The sequence below is a fragment of the Lissotriton helveticus genome, chromosome 5_1 (assembly GCF_964261635.1).
Source record: "Lissotriton helveticus chromosome 5_1, aLisHel1.1, whole genome shotgun sequence".
Taxonomy (NCBI): domain Eukaryota; kingdom Metazoa; phylum Chordata; class Amphibia; order Caudata; family Salamandridae; genus Lissotriton; species Lissotriton helveticus.
The window spans coordinates 1,596,075,833-1,596,100,573 of record NC_136065.1 but is presented as its reverse complement, the minus strand read 5'-3'; the positions used below and the strand labels follow the sequence as shown (position 1 = coordinate 1,596,100,573).

At 45.4% G+C, this 24,741-nt stretch overlaps 1 protein-coding gene across 2 annotated transcripts in view; it reads right to left on the bottom strand.

The window, feature by feature from the left end:
• Nucleotides 1–18,786: 18,786 nt before the first annotated feature.
• SLC6A17 (solute carrier family 6 member 17) overlaps nt 18,787–24,741 on the bottom strand; it is a 138,826-nt gene continuing 132,871 nt past the window's right edge. For both annotated transcript variants that reach the window (XM_078641311.1, XM_078641312.1), the window contains one exon: nt 18,787–20,555. In XM_078641311.1, coding sequence (XP_078497437.1) covers nt 20,193–20,555 — 363 coding nt within the window. In that variant the 3' untranslated portion in view covers nt 18,787–20,192. The remainder of the gene's footprint in view (nt 20,556–24,741) is intronic.

The following is a 24,741-nucleotide window of genomic DNA, read 5'->3' as shown; positions in this document are numbered from 1 at the left end:
AGTTCAATTGCTCCACCCATTACCTCCCTTTTTAATCTTTCCATAGACTCAGCCTGAGTCCCTATAATCTGGAAAACTTCCCAAGTCTCCCCCAGTTTAAGAAAGCCCAACGCTGACCCTAACAATCCCTCAAAAAATCGTCTGATCTCGCTGCTCCCTCTCCTTAGCAAAGTTTTAGAGAGCCTTATAAACAAGCAGCTCTACTTTTGTGGAAGAATATAAGCTCCTCGATTCCTCCCAGTCAGGCTTTAGAACTTGTCACAAGTCAGAGGATGCACTAGTCTCTTTCACTGATACTATCCCTGGATGCAGGGACCCCAAAGATGCTCATGATTTTGGACTTATCTGCGGTCTTCGATACGGTCTCCCATGATATCTTAATTCGCTGGCTGCACTACATTAGAGTCTATAGCAAAGCACTCAAATGGTTTGTTGATTTCTTGAAAGACCATACTCAAACTATCTTTCTGAAGCCATTTAAATCGCGTACCATCACGGTCCAAAAAGGGGTTCGGCAGGGGTCCATACTAGGCCTAACGTTAGTCAACATCTACATTACCCCTTTGTCACAATTCATCATGACATGTGGCTTCAAGACAATATCCTATGCCAATGACACAGTTGTTCATCTCCTTTGGCCCTGATCTCGACGGGGTAAAAGCATGCTTCTCTGACTTCATGAGGAAGATAGCTTCTTGGATGTCCAACATCTGCCTGCAACTAAATGGAGAAAATACTGAAATTCTTCTATTGGGAAAGCCCAACACCTGTGGAAGTCGATTTGGTGACCATCTGGACTGGGACTTGCCCTGTCCCCAAAACAAGTAGTTAAAAACCTCAGTGGCAAGCTAGACACCTGTCTGTCCATGAAAGAACATGTCTCAACCATATATGGTTCCAGTTTTGCCACCATGCGATTATTAAAAAACGCATTTCCTTAGCTCCCCCACCTCTAGTAAAACCATAGTTCAAACCTTAATTACAAGTCCTCTTGACTATTGGAATGATCTCCTTTTAGGTGCAAATGAGACCTTGCTGTCTAAAGTGCAGGTGGTTCAAAATGCTGCACCCAGACTTGGGTGCAACCTCCCGCCTGGTTCTCCCTCTTCTCCAGTACTACACTCTCTGCATTGGCTACCTATTAGGAAAAAGCTAATTTTGAAGATGTGCTGCCTAACCCACAAATCCTTGAATGGCAAAGTCCCTCCTACTTACAAAAGAGATATTATCTTTTGACCAGATTGCTGAGATCAACTGGCAAAGCCCTCCTTCAAATCCTGGAGTCTTACCTTCAGATGTAGCTGGAGAACATTCTCCTACCCCCCTAGCCCCTACTGGAATAAACTCCCCCTACAAATTAGTGTGTGTACAGAGCTGGGAACGTTTAAAAAAAAATCCAATAACTTGGCTGTTGTAGTTAGTTTTGCTAGACTCATGCTTCAGCAAAGCACCAAGATATTCCTTTGGGGATGATTCACATAACATAACATCCAGGCACACCTAATCTCTCCATTGTATGACTGTCAGGGAGGAATAAATAAAGTCCAATGTCACCCCAGTCGTGTGATCCAGGAACAGGTTGCAGTCACTAAATAGTTATGGTAGGAAAATGCTAACTTTCTGAAAGGGGCATTTTAAAAATTGTAACTTAAATTTGACTTTACCACTAAAAAAAGGATTTTAAAATACAATTTCTTAGACACCAAACAGAACATTCTTATCTGCTCCCAAATGAAAGTTATCACTTATAAAATCTTACAAGTTAACCCAAGGTTATCGTACAGTCATCCATAATACCTCAATCACCCACAATGCCGCTTGCATGTTTTCCATAGTGTGCAAAAGAAATGAGACTGGATTTGCGTTTCATAAGAACATAGCTTTATTGGATTTCAGTCTGGAACATTCTGCCAGTTCTTGGCTTCAGGTGTGGGAGGGGGTAAACCAGACAAAACAGAGGGCAGCAGGGGAGGAGGGTTGTATCCAGGGACGGCTTTAGAGCTGGTGGCACCCAGTGTGACTGTCTTTTTTAGTGCCCCTCCCATGACCTCCTTCTCCACGAATTCCCTCTCACTACCACTCTCCCACAGTGCAGCTCAGCTCGCCATATCCCCCCTCTGACATACCTTTAATTTTTTATAGTGCCACTCATAGCTCACTTGCATTCCGTTCTGTGATCTGCGTGGTAAACATTCCTTTCAGCAGGCACTTAGCCCACTGCCCTACTTTATGAAAACTCAAACCTGTCACTAGACAAAATACCAATCTTTCACCTGAAGGAAGAGTAATCACCAGAGTTACTGGGGAATTTTTAGTGTTGCCTGAAAACTGCTTTATGCACAAGAAACTGCAAGCACTTTCAAACCTATAAGTTATTTTTAAATAAAGCCCCCCTACCCCTCCCAACAATGTCAGTATCAGGTGCAGCTGCACCGGTCGCACCACCCTAAAGCCGGATCTGGTTGTGCCCACACTCCTCGTGATATTAGAGCACGGTCACATTGCAGGGAAATGTGAAGATTCAACTTTAAGGGAGCTGTCAGCAAGCGGTATCTTCTGCTCAGTGAGGAAGCTGACAGCAGGCAGACAGCGCTGTAACAAGAACACACAGCTCTCAGACAGCACTATCTGCTACACATAGGAAAGCGCGACTATCAGCCGGTATTATCTATTGAAAGCTTACAGGCAGCACTATATGCTGCACAAGGCTCTCAGACAGCACCATTTACATGCTGAACGTGGGGATTTGACAGGGAGCTACAGCAGTCGCGCTGAGAGCACTGTCCGGTGCGGAAGGGGAGCCAATGTGCCTTCAGAGACGGGGTGCTGCCATCAATGTTACATCAGTAAAGTCATAGGGATGGTGAAAATCCAAGCGTCACTCGAAGAGCAAGCCCCCCAAATTAGTCAGGCCCATTCAGCAGCATAGTGATAAAAGTGTAGTGTGTGCCTGGTGGTGCATTTTCAAGCACACTGTCGCAAATAGCTTGGTGTGGTAGTGCACAGTCCTTTACATTCAAGCAGTACATTTTCAATTGAAATGGCCACTACATTTGCACAGACATACAGTTTAACTGAGGAAACGGCTTTGCGCACAAATGGTAATGACTGAAAAACTTTTTCAGCTAATGTTTATTATTTGCGCATCACCTGGTAAAGTGCATTGATGTGTTTTGATTTTATTAAAATCTTTGTTTCCATCACACTTAAGAATTACAAATGTGCCTCATTTGTGCTTACCTTTCTGTTTATATGTTTTGAAATCTTTTTACAGTTCATGTACAGGTATTTAAATGTTGTTGTCTGTTAGAAGAAAATTACATCTTCCTGTCTTTCCCTTCACATTCCTGTACCTCAGCAGGATTGTCAGATAGTTAATTTTTCTCAAACTTCTCACTTTGGAGTAAGAGAAGACAGGTAAACACAAATATCTCTTTTGTCAGAAGAACTGGCTTGACATCTGACCTCTGTCCTTGAACACATTGCAAATGTAACAAAATAAAAGCAAACTTTAAAGGTCTTTTTATTGCTCATTCAATTCTTGAACTGGTTATTTTGGGGGCGCTGCACTACTCCCCTCCCCGTACCCTTACTCTTACTTCTTGAGCCTATAGAGGGAACACAAAGCTCTCAGACACCACTGTCTGCTGCACACGGCAACACACAGCTCTTAGTACTATCTAGAGGAAGCTCACAGTTAGCAGCCAGTACTAACTGCTTCACACAGGAACCCACAACTCTGAGACACAGACAGCTATCTACACGCTGCATGCAGGGGGCGCTGGCAGAAATCAGTAGTCGTGGCTGCTGCCTGGAAGCAGCAGTGGGGCGGGTAGTTCGAAAGGGGTGGGGGTGATCACTTTAACAAAAAATCACTTATGTCCCTGCTGGCCGGCTTCTGCAGCTTCTCCTGCGTCTTCTTCCTGGCTAATGGTAAGAAACAGGAAGCAGCAGGGCTCCCCGCAGCCAATCACAACACTGCTGTGCAGCGTTGTGATTGGTCTGAGTGACATGACACGGCGCTCATGTCGGGCTGTAATGCAGCCAGCATGGAGAACAGGGAAAGTGTGCATGGCCGTTTTGGGTGACCGAGAGGGCCGACCGAACAGTCATTGCGCACTTAAGAGGGATGAACCACTCCTCCCATGCTCTACAGCACCGCCCGCCCGCTCAAACAAGCTGCCGCAACAGGAGGACAAAATTAAATGATAATAACATTAGTTATTATCCTTTCATTTTTTCCATTCTGTTGCTGCTTCGAGGCAGTGGGACGACGCTCCTCTGCCTTAGCGAAGGAGCCGACACTGGAAATCAGACAGTACTATCTGCTTCACATGAGAGCGCACAGCTCATAGACACCGCCATCATAAGTATGCTGCTGATCAGTGTCGTACTGGGACAGAAAATAGGCTATGTACCAAACTAAAAAGCCCCCTCTAGCGAAGGAGATAACTAAAAAAATCGACTAGATGGAAGCCAGAGACCCCGTATGAAGGCCAGATATGTATTGCCTCGCTCCGAAACCCATAGGATTGTTGCTCTATTCCTGCAGCGGAAAGTGCCCCTGGGCAGACTTCCGAGGCTGATCAGGTGGCTAAATTTAGCTGGAACGGATACTGTCGAGGGCCACCGGCATTGTCTGTGTGTTCACCTGAACGTCCAATCCAGACTAGAGTGAGACTAGAGTGAGGGCCACTGGGTGATGCTGATTATTTCCTGCTGAGACAGAGAGGCTGGGCCTGGCCAGCCAAGTTTCTCCATGGATTGTACTCCAAAAGTCGCTGCAGCTGAGAGCTCCCCTGCTAGTGCTCTAGCCGGCCTACTGCTGGAAGGCTTTTAAAGCAGAAAGTTATTCTAACAACAATTTAGTGGAGCAAATGTGTCACCATAGCAGTTAAACACCCCTCCAAGAGCGGGTGGGGCTCATTATTGCCTAAAGCTGATTTGTTTAAATAGCAATGCCCTCTATAGCTGCGTGCAGCACCTCATGCTGCTAGGAGCTAGAAATGTGTGACTAAGCATTGCAGTGCAGTGATACGTCGTACTGCACAGGTTTTTATATCTTGCCTTTGGAACCTACTGGATTTGCCAATGGCTTTTAGCGATGTTGTGCAGCATGGCTAAAAAAGAAATTTTAGGAAGACCATGACTCAACCACTCGCACCATGCACGTGAGTGCCTGCAAAATGACGCTGGCACTTGTTTTTCTTTCAGTTTATGGATCCAAGTTGGACCACTGAATAAAAAAAAACATATGAAAAGATTTGTCTTCAAAGCGGGCTGGGGAAGCCACACTGAGGGGCGGGTGCAGCCCGGGGCTGTGAGTGGGAGGAAGCAACATGGAAGTGTACATGGGAGAATCAACAGGGATGCAGCAGACAAGAGCAACTGGGCAGAAAGTGCATTGTCCACGACTATCATGTTTTCATGAATGCCGGCTGTGTGCAGTTCAGCCGTCTTTGCCTCGTCTGCAGCCACCTGATGAGAGGAGGAGGGGACTGAGAGGGCTGAGGGACTTTCCAGCTACAGAGTTTTGTTTCAGAACACTGAACTCTGTAGCTGGGTGTCTGAATCGCACGCCTGGGGTGCATAGTTCAACTATGGTTCCCTCACCCAGTCACAATCCTTTTCATTTAGCAGAAATAACTGTGCATGCCTCAGGCAGCACAGTATATCTGCTAAAATATGGCGGTCAGGGCGCATCTGAGTGGCTCCCTCAGGCCAATGAGAAGCCACACACTGCAACAGGGATGAGATTCCCAGCTCTGTCCCAGCTTCTCATAGGGCTGTGGTTCCAGTCCTAACAAGAAGCTTGGAGAAGTACTGCCCCTTTCTAAACCTGCCCTTGCTGCTCTGTCTGGCTCCTTGTTGGGAATCATGGTTTGCTTGTTCCAATGCCCATTGATAGATTTCTGCTGTTCTGCTGCTGCCACGGAGCCTCCGAGATGCCAGCAAAGGAGCCTAGGCAAGTAAAAGTAAATGTCTGTGAGCGTCAATGAGGATGAAAGGGAGTGAGAATCCGAGTTTGAGAATGTGTTTGAATAAGTGGAAGTGAGTATAAGGGAGTGAGCGAGGGAGTGTGCGTGTGTTATAAGGAGTGGGTTATTGGAGATTGTGGGACTGGTGGAAGTGAGTCAGGGGTGTAACTATCAATGGTGCAGCAAGTGCAGTTGCACCAGAGCCCAAAGTCAGTCAGTGAGAAAGGGTGAGTGTGTGCAAGTTTATTTGTATGGGAGAATGAGAACTGGTGAGTATGAGAGTGTGTGAGTGGGAGTAATAGTGAGTGGGAGTGAGTGTGAGTAAGTGACATAATGAGAGTTAGAGTAAGCAAGGCAGGAGAGAGTAAATGTGAGAGGGAGTGAGTATTATTGAGGCAAATTTTGAAACACATGGGGTGAACTCCTGACAGGTAAATCCTGCAGGTCCAGCTGGCATACAACATTGTGTTAATAGCTGAGAGGCAGTGGAAACGGGGTGTGGAGTCCGCTATCGCCTTTATATGTTGAACCCAGTGTTTGGTACAGGTGTGCTCTGAGTAGAATCACACACACAGTATCCGTGTAGAATGCATGTCATAGCCTGTCACGGCCAAACTGCTTGTCAAGTGTATGTGTGCAATGTTTATAGATTTCTTCTTGTGATTTTTTTGTTTTCTGTAAAATTGAAAATTGTTCATAGTAAGAGTACTTTAACACACGAGCGCAGTGTCTCTGCTTCTTATACTCACAATAGTGGGGTGTCTAGGCTCACTATTGGGTATTTTAATGTGCAGTGCTCTGTTGTGCTGTGTATATACCAGGCTGCACACAGTGGTGCCTCACTGCACAGCTCGCTGTTGCGCCATATATGCATGCAGCCCTTATGTGCAGTGACTGAGTGCAGTGATTGAGTGCGGCAGTCAGTGTTGTGCTATATCTACGTGAGTGTAACACTCACTCTTGTGCTGTATCTGAGTGCAGCACTCCTGTGCAGTGCCTGAGTGCAGCACTGACCCCAGTGCAGTTTGAGTGCAGCATCCAGTGTTGTGCTATATCTACATAAGGGCAACATTCACTCACGTACTGTATTTGAGTGCAGCACTGCGGTGCAGCGACCGAGTGCAGCGCTGACTGGTGTGCAGTGAATGAGTGCAGCATCCAGCATTGTGCTGTACATATGTGAATGCAGCACTCACTCTTGTGCTGTATCTGGCTGCACTCTGACTTCTGTAAAGGACTGAGCACAGCACTCAGTCCTGCGCTCTGTGTGTGTGCTTGGCCCACTTGTGTGCTGCTCTCGTGCTGTGTATTTGCTGCAAGTGAATGTCAGACCCAGCCCTGTGCTGTCTGAGAGGAGCGATCACTCCAGTGAGTGCAGACTCCCCGCTGTAGCATCCAGCTACAATAAACACAACAATTATTATAATGTTCACAGGAGCTTTATTCTCTACATCTCACTCCTACCTTGTCCCTACTCTAACTGACCCTTTCCTGTGTTCACTCCTCCTCTTCCTTTCGCCCCCTAGCTCCTCCCACTCCCAGCTACTAGTGTGCTAACTTCATAACATCTCCCCCCTTTGTAACAAAACAAACAGAGCATACTGACTTCTTAGTCCATCTCCTCAATCAGTCTCTTGGGTGGACGTATGTCACGATGAGGTCGTGGCGACCTGGCCCTCAGACCATCAGTATTCAATGTCTCAAGGATCGGAGCAATGTTCTCACGACCATTTGACTGTGGTTCTTCAACTAGGGGATTATGTGTGTCACTAACCATGGTTCTTGAGGTATCAGTTGGCAATTTCTTGAAGTGCGAGATGTTTCTCGTAACTCGCCGCTGCTCGGACTCCGCAGTTACCATAGTCCCTTGCCTTCTGGTGACCACCAGTGGTTCATCCTTGAATGTACAGTCAGTCTTTTTCTGCATATCTTGCTTGACGATGACACTGTCCCCTTCATTTAATGATAATGACCGTGCTCTCCTCCGGTTGTCGGCATAGGCCTTCATTTTTCTTTTGTTGCGGTCATCAGTGGCTCTCATTTCCCGTGAGTCCATCTCAGATAATGATACTTCCAGGGCTCCATCCCACGTGGGAATGCGATTCCTCATGGGACGTCCCAGCATGAGAGTCGCCGGGCATTTGCCAGTCGTAGCATGAGGAGTTGTACGATAAGCTCGAAGAACTTCATTGAGTGCTGTTTGTAAGTCTTTCCCTTCCACGGTAGCATGTTGGAAGGTCTTCTTGAGGGTGGCCATGAACCTCTCAATTGTCCCATTCGCCTGTGGCCAGAGAGGCGTGATCCTGCGGTGATGAAAGTCAAGGTGTTTCGCAAAAGCAGCAAAGTCATTTCCGTTGAAAGGAGGTCCGTTGTCTGATTTAACGATCTTGGGAACTCCCCACGCTGCAAAGACTTCATCGAGGACCTTGAGGGTACTGGCAGTGTTCGTAGATGACACAAAACAGGCAATGGGATACCTGGAACACTCATCAATGATGGCCAGCACATATTTGCCCGATGACAGGGGTCCATAAAAGTCTATGGCGATTTCTTGCCACACACCACTGGGCAGGCTGGTCATATGTAAAGGAGCTGGAGGGTCACCCTTGCTGGTGAGTTGGCAGAGATGGCAATCTTTTAAGGTGACTTCCACTAGTTGATCAAGGAACGGAAACCACACTCGTTCCCTTAGTGCTCGTTTGGTCGATACTATTCCTCGATGTCCTTCATGTGCAAGAGCAACCACTCCCTGTCTCAGTTGTGTAGGGATTACAATCCTCTGATCACGCAACAATATGCCATCAGTCGTGACAGACAGTTCACCACTCACATGCCGGAAGGCTTGTAGTTCACGTTGAGTCAAAGAATCAGCTTCATCGTCTTGAGGATCATGCCTCCATCTATTGTTGCGGATTTTGTGAAGGACTCTCTGCAAGATGACATCCTGGGCCGTCATCTCCCGAATAGTCTCCAGAGGGATAGCTGGGGGAAGAGCTTGATCCGTTACAAAATGAATGTACTCTTCCGCAATGGAAGCTCGGGAAGCTGATGATGGGAGAGGATGCCGGGACATGTAGTCCGCAGGATTTGCAGATTTCCCAGGTTTGTGAAGTATAGTGAAGGTATATTCTTGTAATCGTAGGCCCCACCTTTCGATCCTCGGTGGCATCTTGGATCTTGGATTTCCATAGATGGTGATGAGAGCTTGATGATCTGTGATCAAGGTGAAATGCTTTCCGTAAATAAAGACATGAAAATGTTCACAGGCCCATACCACGGCCAAGCTTTCCTTTTCAGGTTGGGAGTAGGCTCGTTCCGGCTCAGTCAGACTACGACTCGCGTAGGCAATGATGCGGCGCTGATCTGTGTCATTTTCATATTGTGCCAGGATCGCTCCCAGACCTACCGGACTTGCATCTACAGTTATTTCGGTTTTCCGCTTTGGGTTGAAATATGATAAGTGATTCGCTGATTCCACCGCCTTCTTGATTTCTTTGAATGCCTGCTCACATTGGGGAGTCCATTCAAACGGCTGACCCTGCTTGGTTAGTATGCGGAGGGGGTGGCTGATTGTAGCGTAATCTTTAATGTAGCGAGCACAATAACTGGCCATTCCCAGGAACGACCTGAGGTCGCCCACATCCCGGGGACTCTTGGTGTTGTTCAATGTCATGATTTTGTCGGGATCAGGTTTCATGCCAGCACCAGAAAAGATGTGACCGAAAAACTTCAGCGTGTCCTGGTGAAACTCGCATTTCTCTTTGTTCAGAGTCAAATTGGCTGCCAATAGGGCATGGCAGACACGATTGAGCGCAATGTCGTGCTCTCTGACATCAGAACCATAGACAAGGATGTCATCGCTATAGTTGAGCGTGTTTGGAATATTTGGAATGACCTGTCGGATCATTTCCTGAAATATCTCGGCCGCCGAGGACACACCGAAACTTAGTCTTTTATATCTGAACAACCCCAGGTGAGTTGCAAAAGTAGTGATATATCTGGACCCTGCTTCCAATTCCAGTTGATGGTAACCTTTATTTAAATCCAATTTGGAAAACACAGTGGCTCCGTTGAGTGCTGCGATCATGTCGCTCAAGTGTGGCCCCGGGTGCCGCTCTCGTTCTATCGCAGTGTTGGGCAAGCGCATGTCCACACAGAGTCTGACTTTGTTGGCCGTGCCCTTTTTGGGAACGATGACGACCGGTGAAACCCATGGGGTCGGGCCATCAGTGCGTTCAATGATGTCCGCAGTCAACAAATCTTGGAGCTCTTCCTCAACAGCGGCCTGTAGGTGAAATGGTACTCGCCTAGGGTGTTGGGCGACAGGCCTGACTTGTTCGTTGATGTGCAATCGCACTTGACAGTCTTTCAATTTGCCCAGGCCTTGAAACAACTTGGGAAACAGGCGAGTCACATCTCGGATGTCGCTAACTCTGAAGAGAATTTCCACCAGGTGGAGTCGTTCAGCAGTTGGTAGGCTCAAAAGACAGTCTGCTTCAGGGCCCTTGATAACATGGATGACTGCTGAAATGGTTGTGTTGTCGTGTGTAAGTGTCGTCGAGAATTTCCCTAGGCAGGGAAGTGGCTTCTTAGCCATCCACGTGAAGACTCTTACAGGTGCGAATATCAGGGGAGGTCGTGGACTCATCCTTTCATATTCAGTCACTGGAATGTAATTCAAGGAGGCACCAGAGTCTAATACAAACTTTGATTCGTGATTTCCAACTTTAATGTCCAGCCGAGGGTATCTCTTAAGCTGGTCCGGGTCTGCTGCCAAATTCAGATATTCAATGGTGTAAACAGAGTCTCGGGACGAAGGTCTGGATTCTCTGGAAGGTGACCTCCTTTCCCACCGAGACCGACGTGACTCTCTGCTAGAATGTGACGATTCAGGGGACCGCTCCGTCTGATCTTGGACAGCTCGCGCATGGTGTCTTCGAGTGTCGGGCCGCGACACTCTTGTAGCTCTGCTTCGTGTGTCAGATCGTGTGGTACCTGAGTGGCCACTTCGCTTCTCTTTGTTGTAGTCCCCGCACATCGCTTCAAAGTGGTTAGTGCGACCACACTTTCGACATCTCTGGCCCATGGCCGGGCAGCTGTCCACATGAGGGTAATCATATCCGCATCGGTAGCACTTTCTCACTCTTTCTTGTCGTCTCTCCTTCCTCCATGGTTCTCGACGTTGATAGCCTGATTGCTCTTGACGGGAGGATGTGTGTGATCTCCATTGTTTATCTCTGGAGCTTCTCCGACTGTCACTTCTGGCGTGTACGCGTCGCGCCTGTTCATGACTCCCTTTGTGTTCCGTTTCCATGACGGCGGCGTACTTCTCCGCCTGATCATAAGCTCGTGTCATCTCCTCTATTTCATCCAATCCATGCGGTTTCCTCAGTAGTCGTCTCCTTAGTTGATCCGAATGACATCCGTCTATTATCTGGGATTTGATGGCAGCGTCAGTAGAGAAAGAATCGAATTCACAGTACTTGGCTAGTCTCCGCAGACGCACCATGAAGGCACTCATGGGCTCATCCTTCCCTTGCCTGGCAGAGTGAAATGTGTGTCGTTCATAGTCCACATTTCTCTTGTGAAGAAACTTCTTGTGCAGGACTTCACACGCTTTAACATAAGTATCGACGTCAGCAGCGGGCAGGTCTTTGAGTATCTTGACTATCTCTCGCCCCGCCAGGTTGCGCAGAGCAATCAGTTTCTTTTTCTCATCAGTGATGTCTGAACCTTCAATATAATCTTCAAACTCTTCCAGCCACTCTTGCCATTTGGGGCCCATGCTCCCTTCCGTTGTTACCTTGATAGGAGCGGGTGCTCGCAACAGTGATCCACTGGGTGGAGGTTGAGCATCTTCTTCGGACATTCTGCAACGATCTCACTTGTCTTTGCCAGTGCTTATTTGCTATGCCACCGCTTGTTTCTTTCAGTCGCCAATGCTTGTTTATTTTGCCAATGCTTGTTTTCTTGTAGTCGCCAATGCTTGTTTGATTTACCAATGCTTGTTTACTGTGCCAATGCTTATTTTCTCCAGCGCCTGACTTCAAAATGGCCGCCGTGGCCTTGCACAGGGTTGTCCTTACTGTCTTCACTCCAGCGCCTGACTTCAAGATGGCCGCCGTCCTTGCAGGCACACACGAGGCTGGCTCTCCAGGCTCATTCACTCGGGGGCACTCAGCACTCACCGGCGGTCGGCTTTTGGGGCAGTCCACGCCAGGATTCACTTCTCCACCAACACCATGGACATCAGGTGAGATCGGGGTGGGCTCCCGACTTGCCTCCGCAGTTCCCGCGTTCTTCCGCCGATGGCCTCCTAAACCTCACGCATCGGGCGTGAGGTTTTCCGACGTCCAATCTCGCTTGGACACAGATCTCAGCGCTCGCAGCAGCGCTTACTGGCGGCACGTCGTGGGCGTCGTCCACACCTCTGGGGCACTCCACAGGGTCGGAGTGGGCTCCCGATTCCTGCTTTCTTTTAGGCTCGCACTCGGGACACACACTTCCAGTGTGCAGTGCGTTTGCAGCGCGACAGCTGCTAGGGACAAGGCGTTCGAGGCTCTGCACAGTGGGGTTTGCTCAATCCCACCCCTCGTCGCCAGTTGTAGCATCCAGCTACAATAAACACAACAATTATTATAATGTTCACAGGAGCTTTATTCTCTACATCTCACTCCTACCTTGTCCCTACTCTAACTGACCCTTTCCTGTGTTCACTCCTCCTCTTCCTTTCGCCCCCTAGCTCCTCCCACTCCCAGCTACTAGTGTGCTAACTTCATAACACCCGCTGGGACTGATAGGGGCATTAGACATAGTGGCCGAGGGAACTAGAGACCTGCCCTGTGGCAGGGACAGGTGACACTGTGACACAGGCAGTAGACACTCTGCGACAGGGAGGCCAGGCACCTCACTACAGGCGAACTAGAGGCGCTGCCATAGGGTCACTAGACAGCATGCTGGAGGCACAGAGACTGCAGTGACTTTGGGACAGAGACAGTGGACCCTTGGTCAAAGACACAGATAGAGACAGTAGACACTCTAGAATAAAGACGGTAGGCACTGTGATAGGGACATTAACGTTGTATGAATAGACTCGTTGGACATAGACACATGGACACTGGACACGCTGGGAAAGGAAAGCTAGACAGCCTGAAGAGGGACAAGGCACCGGATGATTGCACCACGAGAGACACCCTGTGATAGGGTATGATATACCTTGAAAAGGGGTATGAGACGGCCTGTGATGGGGTATGATATACCTTGTAAAGGGGTATGAGACGCCCTGTGATAGGGTATGATATACCTTGTAAAGGGGTATGAGACACCCTGTGATGGGGTATGATATACCTTGAAAAGGGGTATGAGACGGCCTGTGATGGGGTATGATATACCTTGAAAAGGGGTATGAGACGGCCTGTGATGGGGTATGATATACCTTGTAAAGGGGTATGAGACACCCTGTGATGGGGTATGATATACCTTGAAAAGGGGTATGAGACGGCCTGTGATGGGGTATGATATACCTTGAAAAGGGGTATGAGACGGCCTGTGATGGGGTATGATATACCTTGTAAAGGGGTATGAGACACCCTGTGATGGGGTATGATATACCTTGTAAAGGGGTATGAGACACCCTGTGATGGGGTATGATATACCTTGTAACATGGTATGAGACGCCCTGTGGAAGTGCTCTCTGAATATCGACCCCAGAATATCAATGGAACACAGTAGTGGTAAGCTGCTCTAGATTTTCTATACCTTGTAGAACGTCGTAATGAGTGCACTATAACAGGTGGATGAGACATCCTGTGCTTCTAAATGTTGCAGGGCCTGAAGGCTTTGGTGAGGCCTTGAGGAATCTTACAGGAGGCGGCGTAGCCTCTTGTGATAACTCCCGGGACAAAACGTGACAGCAGGGGTGTAGCTAGGTCAGAAACATTTAGGGGGGGTGTGCAGTCTTGGATTTCTCAACAATCACACTGGTATATCTCTTTAACATACAATATATGAGAAGCGGGAGATAAGGGGAGCTTAAGGGGCAGTGGAAAGGGACAGGAGTGTGAATTGATAGTGGTACTTCTAGCAAAATATTTTGTAACATAACCAACATTTTCTAAGAACTTCAAGATAGAGTGTGTGTGTGTTTTAGTATGTTTGTGCATGTAAAAGTCCCAGGTGAAATCCAACAGAGACCTCACCACACCCGACTGAAAGCACCTGCCCAACTATTTACCTTTGAATACATTTATTAGGGAGGGTGTAACACCCCAAACACCCATCCCCCCCTCAAGTTACGCCCTCTGTGACAGCACAGTAAGTGCTTTTACATGATACACGAAACGGTGACAAAGGTAATGGCCAGACTGCTGTGGGAGCGTGGATAAAAGCGTGCTGTGATAGGTGGGATGCAGAGGTGCAGTGCACGGGTAGGTGTGGGTGCATAGAAGCTGTTAGTGGTGGCTGGTACTAGAGGCCTGGGCCGTGCATGCAGACTGGTAACAGGAGGTTTTGGGATAGATGTAAACTGGTTTGGGGGACACTGAACGATGATGCATGGAAACTAATAATTTTGCAGTTAGCATATACTATAAGGATGGCAGTATGGGAATAGAACTGGGGAGTTGGGAAGTGGATGTATGCTGGCAAAAAGAGAGGGGGAGGTTGGGTGTCCATGGGCAGGCACTGGGAGATGAATACAAGGAGAGGTGTGGTATACTCTGAGGCAGGAATCGGGGTCGAGGTGGTAGTCGATAACCTTTAACACTGTATTGCTTTTGCCAGGTCGGCACCCCTGCATCCAAACACCGTGCCCTAGCCAAAGGCTGGCTCTAGCTCGTTCAAGCACTCGCTTCCTTTCCAGGAAGGACAAAGTCCCTGACCTGGCATTTTGAAGGAGTATGGAGCAAAAACCCAGCCCGCCCCAAGAGACAGCACCTCTGGTGGTAGGGACACTAGACACCCAATGAAAAGCGAACTCCCACCTACCTGTAGGACACGTCCTGGGAGTCACAGATACAACAAATCATACAGTTATGCCCACTCCAACCACCCAACATGTACCATCAGTCAGTACTGCACAAATGCACAGCTACCCTTGAACAAACACAGAACAATATGACGTTTTCACAACAAGGTACAACACTGTGCCCATTACCCACGGGTTACAGAAAATAGATAGGGAGGTGCTGTTGAGGGGCACCAAAACAATCATACGTTAAAAAATTATAAATATCTCCAATATACAATGGTGTTTTCTATGTACATAGTCTGAGCGAGACTCACTCAACACTCGAAGAAGCGTCATCCTTTTCTGAATTTACACACACATGTACAATAATATATACAATAGAAAATTCAACATACACGCTGTCATATAAAGCGTGTTGTAATGTTTAGATGTTTCATGAAATCTGTTGTAATTGTGCTACCACTAGTGGAAGAGATGTTGAAAGAAGAAAGCATTGTGCACACTGGAGTGATGGTTTGTTACTTTGAGGAAATGGTTCTTTCTGAATGGTGAGATCTGGGACTTTGGTTAATGGTAATAGGAATTGTGCTTATGGTGAGTTTTCGTCTAGAGTTGGCTCCATGAGTAGCAATTGTGGCTAGTTGTCTATTGAGGGATAGTTCTGTGGTCAGGGATTGGAAACACTCAGTGAGAGATGGACTTGTGGTTCATGATCAGAACTCAATTTAAGGTTAATCACTGATGAGTGGACAGTGAGAGTTGTTCCTGTAACCAATGATTGGTGAGAGTTGGGTCTTTGGTTATTTATTGCTGAGAGTTGGCATTTGAATAGGGATTCATATGAATGTGATCTATAGTTGACAACCACTGGCAGCTACGACTTTGGCTTCATGAATAGTGATCATTTAGGATTCGGTCCATAGTCAGTGCGTGGTGGCAGTTGCGTCACAGCGGGGTGTAGTGGTGCGATGATTTATGATGCACCATCTAACATTGATGTTACGGTCAAGGCTGACAGTTCATGGTGGGTTCACTATCAGAGGGAACAAGCCCTCTGATTCCAGGCTTATGTCCATCACAAGCACCACATTGAGAGGGGTATAAATGAGGGATGTTTCACACTCTAGGAGCTAGTTGTTATGATATTGTACTCACAGTATCTTCTTTCTTTGCTCTGACCATGAATTCAAGACCTCGAGAACACTTTAGTAAATTGTATGTATTTCGGCCAATGTTTCTATATTCTGGCCTCACTTGAAAAATATATTTGAAGAAACGTAACCAACTCTTGTTTCAGCCCAACTTAGATTAAGAGGACTTCTAATCTAAATAAATGTGACCCACTGCCTGGTAGCATCCAATGATGATTAGAAAGAGACACATTTCAGTCCAAATAAGTGACAGACCCTAATCCCCCTTTATTTTATATACCTTGAGACTGCTGATATTTAAAAGTAAAATAGCACGAAGGGCACTTGTTTATCGTTTGATGGTAGAAGGAAGCATTTCTCTCTCCTCCCCTAGATTGCCCTGTTCGGAAGCTGAACATTTGGTTTTGCTGAGTAAAGAAAGACACAATGTTCTGCACAGTTTAAAAAAATCAATGGAGCTAAAATTGTCTATGCAAAGGCTTCGGGTTCATAAAAACCCCAGTGGAACCGGACTGCTTCCAGTCACGGACAGAGCCATTGATCGTCGTCAAGGACAGATACACTGTCATTTTAAAAGAGACCATTCGCATTTCGGGGAACACAGCTTTCTGGGGATAGCAGTAGGTTTGTGCCCTGTTTTCAGCCGCGCACCTAGAGTCAGTGCAAATGGTTACCAAGAAGGTGCGAGGTTGCCCGTTGTAACAGCGATGTCTATTGGTCATGCTCACCAGGACACACATGCCTTTTCAAAACAGATCGGCATTCCTAACTTTGTGTGTTACCATTCGCTCTCTCCCATTGCTTACATACCCTAAAGTCAGCTGTGCCACTTTATGTGGCGTGGCCTTTTGGTGGCTGTCGCCAACACTTGGAGTTCTCTCCTAATTTGGCTCGTCGAAAAAGGTACAGTCGGTTGAGGAAAATCTTAAAGATAAGATTATTCAGCCTTTGATATATTTTATTGTCTTTGATTTTATCTTCAGCATTTATGTTACTGTACCATCAACAGCATCAAGGAATTGTAGCTTGTTCTCTTCTATACAATTGCACCGCAACATAACATAATGCCTCTGTTAACATCTTCAGTCCTCTTCTGTGAATCCTTCAGCAGACTATTAAATCCTAAGTGAACCTCCTGTGTGAACGAGTCAGCAGACTATTACATCCTGAGTGAACCTCCTTTGTGAACCCGTCAGCAGACTATTACATCATGAGTGAATCTCCTGTGTGAACCCGTCACCAGACTATCACATCCTAAGTGAACCTCTTGTGGGAACCCGTCAGCAGGCTATTACATCCTGAGTGAACCTCCTGTGTGAACCCATCAGCAGGCTATTACATCTTAAGTGAATCTCCTGTGTGAACCCGTCAGCAGACTATTACATCCTGAGTGAATCCCCTGTGTGAACCCGTCACCAGACTATCACATTCTAAGTGAACCTCTTGTGGGAACCCGTCAGCTGGCTATTAAATCCTGAGTGAACCTCCCGTGTGAACCCGTCAGAAGACTATTACATTCTAAGTGAACCTCCTGTGTGAACCCGTCAGCAGACTATTACATCTTAAGTGAATCTCCTGTGAGAACCCATCAGCAGACTATTACATCCTAAGTGAACCTCCTGTGTGAACCCGTCAGCAGACTATTACATCCTAAGTCAACCTCCTGTGTGAACCCGTCAGCAGACTATGACATCCTGAGGGAACCTCTCGTGTGAACGGATCAGCAGACTATGACATCCCGAGTGAACCTCCTCTGTGCACCCGTCAGAAGACTATCACCTGAACAAACTCTGGCCTAACATTGTACACAGTTGCCAGAAACACAGCATTCCTGACAGCTGCAGGTCCACAGTGAATATCCACGGACTCAGGGGCCCATTATGAGCTCCTGGTCTTGCAGGGAGCGGAGGCTGACTCCATTTGTGGTACAACAATGTCCATACTTTTTTGGCAATGAGGGCTGCTCCAGATCTCTCCAATGTATTTGGAAACACAGACCATTAGATATGAGTAGAGCTTATGAAGCCTCTGGCATCAAGGAAGCTTCCTAGGGGTCCTAAAGGACATGGTAGATCCTCCACACTCCATGATGGTATGCCATAAATGTGCTGTTGCGGACATGTGGCCTGGCATACATTGCGTGTGAAGATGCTATAGACAGTACTAGAAGTCGTCACTTCCTCATGAGTGGCCTCCTGCTCTCTCTTGGTCTGTCTCTCACTGTGTGTGTTTGCCTTTCAAAATGCCGTCTTTTGCCTGGCCTGAGCTGAAGTTGATAATCTCTCTATGCTTGAATGGCCGAAATGCTTCTGTTGATGCTAAAGTGACATTCTAGTGGCAAATGTCCTCGTCGCATTGACATCATGCAGGTTTACAGCACCTATATAATGTGTGCTGCTGAGATACTGGTCTAGTAAAGCCAGCTGAGTTAAACTTCAACCAAGTACCTGAACACCCACTTTAAGAGTTTTTGTGCAACATGCACTCACAAGCCTTCTCCAACTTTTTCTAACACTTGATTCTAATGGAATGTATTTATCGTAAAGACATTATTTCTCATTACTATCAACAAACAAAATGAAAAAGTCACAATAAAGGAGTAGCTACACTGTTATCCAAGACACTCTCCAATTTTCAGCTTGCTCCCATGGATAGAGAGGACATGGACCTTATTACTGCGGGTTGGGGAGCAGTGGGTATAATATTATGGCACCAAAGAGCATGGATCACCAGCATAGATCTATGAGAATTGTATTGATACCTGACTTTCAAGCTATCTACATGGGATCAATTTACAAGGAATCTAAATGGAAATCATTCACATAGCCAGTGGTTGTTATCCTGAAAATCTGCAATGGAGCCTACCTTCTTACACCAACATTGCACGCCACCATAAGAGCGCATGACTTCTGCCTGGAAAATGCCATGTCATAAACACAGTTGCTTCACAATAAACATAGTCAGCTCCTGACTCCTGGTTTCTGCATCTAGAGCTGTCACTAGCAGAACCACTTATGCCTCACGGCATCAGACTTGAATGTATCCATGTCTGGAAAGCCAGACTCCTTATGCAGTGCACTATAAACACTTGCAGTGATGTTTTTGAACTGCATTGAGTAGTACTTTTGAGAATGGATTCACCCCAGGCTCATTAAACGCATTGTTGTAAGCAAATAAATAGGTCAAGAGTCACATAATACTCATGAGAAGCCTTGGGCCGAAAAGAGTATGAGCACAACAAGGGGTGGGGAAGATTTTGCCAGGAACAATTCTCAAATCCCCATTGTAAGTGGGTGCAAGGATTCTAGTCTCCAGAATGTGCAGTGCGTGGGGCCGCTTTTGTGCTTATCTAATTTTGGCTTCTGTTTCCTAGAAAATGAGTACACGTTAATTTTACTGCATTTTACAAATGTACTTTCGTTTTGTGCCTTCTGTGCTTCGGTGTGAACATATAACAATTTTATGAATCGAGATGGACAACTTTTTGAACCCATTAGGAAGAGAAGGAAATGAAGAGACAAACTCCACGAGAATCTCGAAAACAGACATTCGGGAGAATACAAGAGGGAGCCATTAAAGGGATGGGGACTAGTAAGGTGGGGTTAGAAAATGCTGTGTAGGGTAGAATCAAGGGCACATAGACAGTAGTGGGTTCAGGAAAGAGATAGAGGAGTGCTTGGAAAGACACATTAAATCTGACGGTGTTGGATAGAAACGTTTGGGGTTAAGGGTCATAGAAAGAAATAATCTTGGGTATTGAAAGAAAAGTGTGTGTGGGGAAATGTGTCCCGAAAATGTATATGTATGAGGGTTTGAAGTAGATGTTTTATGGAAGGGCAGTTGTGGGAACATGAACCCAAAGTATCTGGGAAAGAGACACTTATGTAATCCTAGAAACATCCAGACTTTGAGAACCAGACACTAATGTACTCCAGAATAAGAACAAACTCGCGCTGGGAAAGGGTCCTGGATACCCGTAGATGTTGGAATGCTCTACAGAGATGGTTTTTCCTGATTCTGAGGATGTTCGGGGCACAGTCGGGTAGTTGTGTCCTGATAAGCTGATCCACAGGTAGATGAGATGGTTCACATCCATTACAATTCTGATTCTGGAGTGGTTGCCGTCAGGTAGTCGCTTCCGTAGCGACCATTGGATGCGGCCGCCAGATCCAAGGCGTGCTGAGGGCCCAGGTAGGATCGGTGAGTGGGCATTGGGGATGGCGTCTCACAGGGTGCCTTGCCCAGAATGAAGCGTGTCTCATCGTTCTCCCCCAGGTTGGAGATTTCCTTCATGATACGCCCCTTCTTGTAGGACACAGAGAGTGTGTTGGAGCCATCAGAGATCAGGTGAAACTGCCGCAGGATAAAAACAACGGGCAGGGGCAGGAGTGCTAAGATGATTAGACAGATGAGCAGGGTGAGTGCCCAGGGCGGATAACTCATGAGCCGCTCTTCAGCCTAAAAAAAAAGGGAAAACTGAGTGTAAGTATTGATTCTTGGGAATGACTTGTCACATGGACCACTCACGTCAACACTTGGAATGTTAGTCTATGTAAGATGTCCACAGTTGCATGAGAGTGCAGGTTTCACAGAGGTACATTAACACCAAGCTACAGACATCACTAGTGCACTAAGGCCATGATCTATATACTTATCTACAGTAGCATTAGCCAAGAGGCAACATAACTTTTATTGAAAGTAAGATTCACACATTCAGCCACATTCACAACAAATTGCACTGCAGCAAAGCTGGAGATGCCACAACGATTTTACAGATACACAGTGTAACAATCTCCTAATTTCCTCAACACAAATCTCTGTGATTTTTTCAGAATGCTGGATTGTCACTATAGTTTTACAGTTTCTTGAAATACTGGGAACCCCAGCATACTACAGTGTAGTAAATTGTCCTCTGTGCAACACTTTTATAGCTCATGAAATTGCAGCGTGTTCTCTAGACCCAGTGCACAGAGTGTGTTTGAAACCATCTGCACAGAGAAAATCTTTGCGGGAAACACTTAGTAAATCTAGTATGATGGAGTATTGTATCCTTGGGGAATGGGATACAGCTCTTTTGATTCACAGCCTAAAAAATGTGAAGAGAGATCAGTGTGTAAAGTAGACCCTGTCTACCAAACATCCTAGCAAACAAAATGTAAAAGCTAGTTTCAGTACAAACAACCAACATTATTCATATTCTTTTTTTGAAATTTGATATAATGAGAACTCAGTCCAAGGGCATCAAAGTGCTTTACTTGAGCACCAACCAGATTACTTTACGCAAGGTCAGATTAAGTTTTAGGTTTGCGTTAGCCAAGACCTTTTGATTTTACTAAAATATGTGTCATATACTTACATGAAGGGGCTTTTATTCACCTCTCTTCATTCATTGGTCTGCTGTTGTGTTATTCACTTTTTGCTTCTGCCCACTACAGCATATAGCATGAGGCAGTGGGCCAGCCTACTTAAGCTGCTGGTTTACTTCACTTTTGAGTGATTACATGTTGCTCTCTCACAATGGGGAGGAACAACCATACACAAGCTTGTTCCTTCCAGTGCCAGTGTTTTTGTTTTTACTTTATAATCACATTAGTGTTGCCTTTGTGTTTAGAGCCTGACGTGATATAAGGACACCTGTGATGCACATTCCATCTTGATCATATCCTATCTACTGTCAATGCTGTTTTAAATTCCTTTTGGAGTGTTTTACTTTTTTGACTGCTGCTATTGCACAGCATACCAGATCAGATTGCATCCATTTGAAACTGTTCTGTATTAAGTCATATTTTTACTTTTTCTTTCTCTCCTTCTTTCTTTTCTCTTTATTTCTTTCTTTGTTGCCTCCTTTTATTCTTGAATTCTTTCATTTTTCTTTCCCTTTCCTTCTCATTCCCACTTTCTTACTTTTTTCTCCTTCCTTCTTTCTTGTTTCTCTGTCCTTCCTTCCTTCCTTCTCTCGTTCTACCTTTCTCGCTCTTTCTTCCCTTCTTTTTTTTCTTTTTCTTGCCTTCTCTCATACTTTCATTCCATCTCTCTTTCCTTTTCTTGCTTTTTCTTTTTTTTATTCTTTCTATTTTCTTTCTGTATATCTCTATCCTTCTCTTTCTTTCCTGTTCTTTCTTTTTCCCTTTAGTTCTTTTTTCTTTATTTCCGTATCTATTTCTTTCCTTCTCTATTTCTCTTTTTCTCTTTCCATCCTTCTTTCCTTCTCTCTTTCCTTCTTTCGTTCCTTCTCTCTTTGCTGCTTTCTTCCGCTCTCTCTTTTTCTCTCTCTCTTCCTTTCTTTTATTTATTTCTTTACTCCCTCCTCTTTCTTACCTTTCCTTTCCTCTCTTTTGATTCCCTTCCTTCTTTATTGATTTTTTTCTTGCCTTCTCTTCCTTTTCTTCTTATCTTCTTTTTGCTTTCTTTCATTCTCAAAGACATGAAGCTGGTAGCCAATGCCATGGTGATTTACTTGTTTAGGTCTATGTTAGTCAAGACCTTCTGATTTTACTAAAATTTTGTATATAACATAGTTAATGATAGGGGTTTCAACCAGACTTTGTCTATTAGCCTGTGGTTTATGTCATCCACAATTTAATTCCACAAACTCTAGTATGCATTAAGGAGCAGTACACAATTAGTCACTGGCTTATTTCACTACAATTTATGGCATGCCGCCCTTTCACAAAAAATACATCGACACACAAAGTACTTTTATTTAGTGTCAGACACTAATACGGTAATGTGTGGTTTTTGTTTGCCTGTTGCAAATGATTTTTTTTTTAGATTGATGAGGACCAAGCATATTCCCAAACAACAAAATTTGGCAAACACCTTGATAACACAAAATAATAATTACCAGAGGACTGTTGGTCAATCCCTGAACTATTGGCTTTGTCAATGTGTGTTATTTTTTGGCACAGGGAGATCAAGTGTTTTACACAGAATCACAGGATGATGAGCTGATGCTGGGACCTTGTTCACCAGTTCCAAAGTCAGCAGCCCTGCAATTAGGCCACATCTCCTCGGTATCATACGTAAATCCAAAGACACAAAAATGATGCTCTTGTGGCAAAAGTGCTGGAGAGGTTTAACACATTTTATGGGTGCTATACAATGGTGCCTTAAAGGTCCCCAAACTAAAAATGGTTTCATTATTAGTTTAGAGAGTAGTGGTGTGGCATCTAAACAAGTAAGGGAAAACACAATTGGTATGGCCTTTAAAAGCGTACATTGTTTTTTTATTTATTGTTTTGCAAAGTAGGACATGCTCAAAAAATGACAAACCTACACAAAATATACAAGTAAAGGAGTGGTCCAATAGCCCAGGCATGCCAGTAGTAGTACTGAACTGACCTCCTTCTGCGCATATGTAATCAAGCAAAATGCTCACCCAGTGCAATAGAGCAAGTAGCTTAAGGGGCTGGCCCATTAGCACACAGGCTGTATGCTATGTTGGGTCGAAGCAAAATGTAAAGGGCATTTTAACAAGTCAATAGAAGAAGTGGGCTGATAGAAAGTCCCTATAGGTATGTATGTATGTATTTTTATTAGGCTTTTCTGGAAACATTTGGCTGGCAAACCAGCTAATGCTGTCTCCAGGCCAAACCTTGGAACTCCATGAGGCAATCATACTGCGTCATTCTCTTCATTTTCCTGACTCTAATCCAGTTGATATCATCAGGAATGCATTCAACTGGCTTTCTGATGGTGCCGCTCATTGATACAGGTTTTTGCACCACTTTTTAAAGCTTCAAGAGTATCAGAAGAATCTCTGTTGGACAATGAGGTGATGCTTATGTACAACCTTATTGAGAATGGCTCGTTCTAATATCTATCTGTAAGTAGTTCAGAGTTGGCATCAAACAACAATTATTGTTATGTTATTCTTTGCATTAAAGACATCGCTTTTTGGTATTGAATAAAAAGTCCTAAACTGGTTTCTCTAATAATTATTTACTTTTGCTGTATTACTGACAATGTTGCAGGCACGTGAGAAGTACGTTGTTTTCAGACAATTTCGTAGTTACCAAACAGAGATACTAGAGCGCATAAGTGGAACTTATATACAAACACTGAACCTATAGCTTTGGTCAGCTAGGCTCAGAGGTGTTAATGTAACAGATAGTTGGAGAGTTGTAGGAAATTGGGTTACTGGTTGAGGGGGGTGAAACCCTACTCAAGCAGCAATCACAACTCTTGACAGGATGAAACAAGCAAACCCCAAATTAACTTGTGCTTAGCCCTCTGGTATCTTGGCACAAAAACAGTCAAACTTAACTTAGAGGCAATGTGTAAAGTATTTATGTATGACACAAACAGTAATAAAGTGAAAACACAACACAAAAGAAATCCCACACCAATTTAGAAAAATATAATAAGATTGAATACATTGTTTGAGACCAAAACTCACAAAACTCCAATCAGTACAGTCGAAGATATACAGTTTTAAAGATTTCAGTGAAAATAGCGTCTAAAAGCACAAAGCGCCAACTTTGGTTAACTGTTCGCACTGGAGGGGGACAAACTCACAAGCTCAGGCCGACCATGATGGAGTGTGGGCGGGGTACAGGGACCAAGTTAGGCCCACCGAACATAGGGGCATATTACCAACCAATAGAGATAATTTTTGTCTCTAACTTGTTTGGAGACAAAACTT